At 41.9% G+C, this 2,906-nt stretch overlaps 1 protein-coding gene across 1 annotated transcript; it reads left to right on the top strand.

The window, feature by feature from the left end:
• Positions 1–699: 699 nt before the first annotated feature.
• Positions 700–2,633, top strand: LOC115797526 (tripartite motif-containing protein 16-like protein). Its single transcript, XM_030754119.1, has 2 exons — positions 700–996; positions 1,144–2,633. The coding sequence occupies exons 1-2, from the start codon at positions 700–702 to the stop codon at positions 2,302–2,304; spliced, it is 1,458 nt and encodes a 485-aa protein (XP_030609979.1). The 3' UTR covers positions 2,305–2,633.
• Positions 2,634–2,906: the final 273 nt, after the last annotated feature.

Here is a 2,906-nt window from a genome sequence, read left to right as displayed (position 1 = left end):
AGTCATTGGCTTTGTTGTAAATGTTGCTGTACTTTTCGTCATTAGTTGTACCAGTGACTGCAGTTTCATGGACTTAATACTGTTGGTGTTGTTAGTTGCAGGTGTAGCGTCAGTGGTTGCTTGCTTCGCTGTAGTTGCGGTAGTTTCACTAATCAGTTTAGGTACAGATACTGATTGTTGTTTGGGTGGGGCAGTTGCCATGTTTAGCTGTAGTTACTGTAGATGTGGTTTGATAGTTCCTGCAGTTTCAGTGACTGATTTAGATGCAGGGGTTGTGCTGTTTTGTGTTGCTAGTTGCAGTTGTTGCACATATTGCTATAGTTTCATTGGTTTGTTTAGTAGCAAAAGTGACATTTATTTGTCGGTGTTGCTGTTGCAGTGACTGATTCGTGGAAATCTTAAATTTCTTCTTTAAACATGCTTTTATCAGTGTTTACTGATGATTTTGCAGATTTCTAATTGATTACATGGAAACTGCTCAGAATTTTACACCTACAACAGACTTGACTTACGTTTTTTAAATATGCTAAACAGAGTGTCTGATTCAAACTGCTCCTCTTCCTGGAACAAGCCAAAGTCTGATAACTCCTCCCTCTTCTACCTGAAACACAGCAGCTCCAGTCTGTCCACATATTTTCTAAAAATAGGTTCACTTCTATATGAGAGAAACTCACACAGTCACTGACACTGAGAGGAGAAATGGCACAGAAAGGAGATCGACTGGACCAAGAAACCTTCTCTTGTTGGATCTGTTTGGATCTACTGAAGGATCCTGTGACTATTCCCTGTGGACACAGTTACTGCATGAACTGTATTAAAAGACACTTTAATGAAGAGAACAGGAAGGGAATCCACAGCTGCCCTCAATGCAGGAAGACTTTCACACCGAGGCCTGTCCTGGAGAAAAACACCATGTTTACAGAGTTGATGGAACTGCTGAAGAAGACTGGACTCCAAGCTGCTCCAGCTGATCACTGCTATGCTGGACCTGAAGATGTGGCCTGTGATGTCTGCACTGGGAGGAAACTGAAAGCCACCAAGTCCTGTCTGGTATGTTTAGTTTCTTACTGTGAGAAACACCTCCAACCTCACTATGATGCAGCTCCATTAAAGAAACACAAGCTGGTGGCCCCCTCCAAGAAGCTCCAGGAGAACATCTGCTCACGTCATCAAGGCCATGAAACAGTCCCAGCTGCATCAGAAAGGACTGAGAAGCAGAAGGAGCTCGAGGTGAGACGACTAAACATCCAGCAAAGAATCCAGGACCAAGAGAAAGATGTGAAGCTGCTTCAACAGGAGGTGGAGGCCATCAATGGCTCTGCTGATAAAGCAGTGGAGGACAGTGAGAAGATGTTCACTGAGCTGATCCGTCTGATCCAGAAAAGAAGCTCTGATGTGAAGCAGCAGGTCAGATCCCAGCAGGAAACTGAAGTGAGTCGAGTCAAAGAGCTTCAGGAGAAGCTGGAGCAGGAGATCAATGAGCTGAAGAGGAAAGACGCCGAGCTGGAGCAGCTCTCACACACAGAGGATCACAACCAGTTTCTACACAACTACCCCTCACTGTCAGCACTCAGTGAGTCTACACACTCATCCAGCATCAATATTGGTCCTCTGAGGTACTTTGAGGATGTGACAGCAGCTGTGTCAGAGACCAGAGATAAACTACAGGACATCCTGAGAGAGGAATGGACAAACATCTCACTGACAGTCACTGAAGAGGATGTTTTACTGTCACCATCAGAGCCAAAGACCAGAGCTGGATTCTTAAAATATTCTCAAGAAATCACACTGGATCCAAACACAGCACACAGAGAGCTGTTATTATCTGAGGGGAACAGAAAAGCAATATTAATGAAACAAAAACAGTTTTATTCTGATCATCCAGACAGATTCACTGATTATTATCAGGTCCTGAGTAGAGAGAGTTTGACTGGACGTTGTTACTGGGAGGTGGAGTGGAGAGGGAGAGCAGTTGATGTAGCAGTTGCATACAAGGATATCAGAAGAGCAGGAGAGTCAGATGAATGTGGATTTGGATTCAATGAAAAGTCTTGGTTGTTGAGTTGTAACACACAAAGTTATACCGTTTGGTTTAGAAAAATCAAAACTGTCCTCTCAGGTCCTCAGTCCTCCACAGTAGGAGTGTACCTGGATCACAGAGCAGGTATTCTGTCTTTCTACAGCGTCTCTGAAACCATGACTCTCCTCCACAGAGTCCAGACCACATTCACTCAGTCACTCTATGCTGGAGTTGGTCTTTTTATGGATCATGGAGACTCTGCAGAGTTGATTAAGCTGAAATAGTCAGAAGTCATTGAGGGACAGTTGGTTAAAATGTGTGTTTCAGTTTCTTTGGTCTCCATCATTGTTGTGCTGTTTCTTCTCTGCACAGAGATCACCTGTCAGTCACACTTTATGGCTGCTACTTTGACATCTTATTGTTTGTTGTCCACTTAATGATTAAAATTGTGTAAAGAAAGAAATCTATAATAATGTTTACATTAATCTGAAATGTTCAGATCAAAGAAACACTGTTTTACCGAGTTTGTCGAAAAGATTTTGAGGTCAGAGTGAAACCAGACAGTTTTCTGAAAGTAGATTCTGCTCGAGCTAAAACAATTTCTACTGAGTTTGTATGCAGAAAGTCATAATTCTAATAAAAAGGAACAAACATTCATGAACCTCAGTTTGCTTAAATGTCAAAAAGACGATAGTGTTGTTTTGTGAAAAATCTTAAAGATCAAATGTTACGCAGCGGATAAGAACAGATTTTGGTCCTTCCAGTGGAAAAGGTCACTGAGGGATACAGAGGGACAAAAACATGTTTGAAAAGCTTTTTTTTTTTTTTTAATTACCTGACAGGATTTTCTTGCTTTTTGAATTTTGTGGATTTTCATGTTTTGATT

The sequence above is a fragment of the Archocentrus centrarchus genome, chromosome 18 (genome assembly GCF_007364275.1).
Source record: "Archocentrus centrarchus isolate MPI-CPG fArcCen1 chromosome 18, fArcCen1, whole genome shotgun sequence".
Classification (NCBI taxonomy): Eukaryota; Metazoa; Chordata; class Actinopteri; order Cichliformes; family Cichlidae; genus Archocentrus; species Archocentrus centrarchus.
Note: the sequence above shows the minus strand (reverse complement) of the source record. Positions and strands in the feature narration are given on the sequence as shown.

Excerpts from the sequence above, each read along its gene's own strand:
- LOC115797526 (XM_030754119.1), top strand. The coding sequence starts at position 700 with ATGGCACAGAAAGGAGATCGACTGGACCAAGAAACCTTCTCTTGTTGG. Across the intron at positions 997-1,143 it reads GCTATGCTGGACCTGAAGAT|CTCCAGGAGAACATCTGCTC; the intron begins GTGGCCTGTGAT and ends CCCTCCAAGAAG.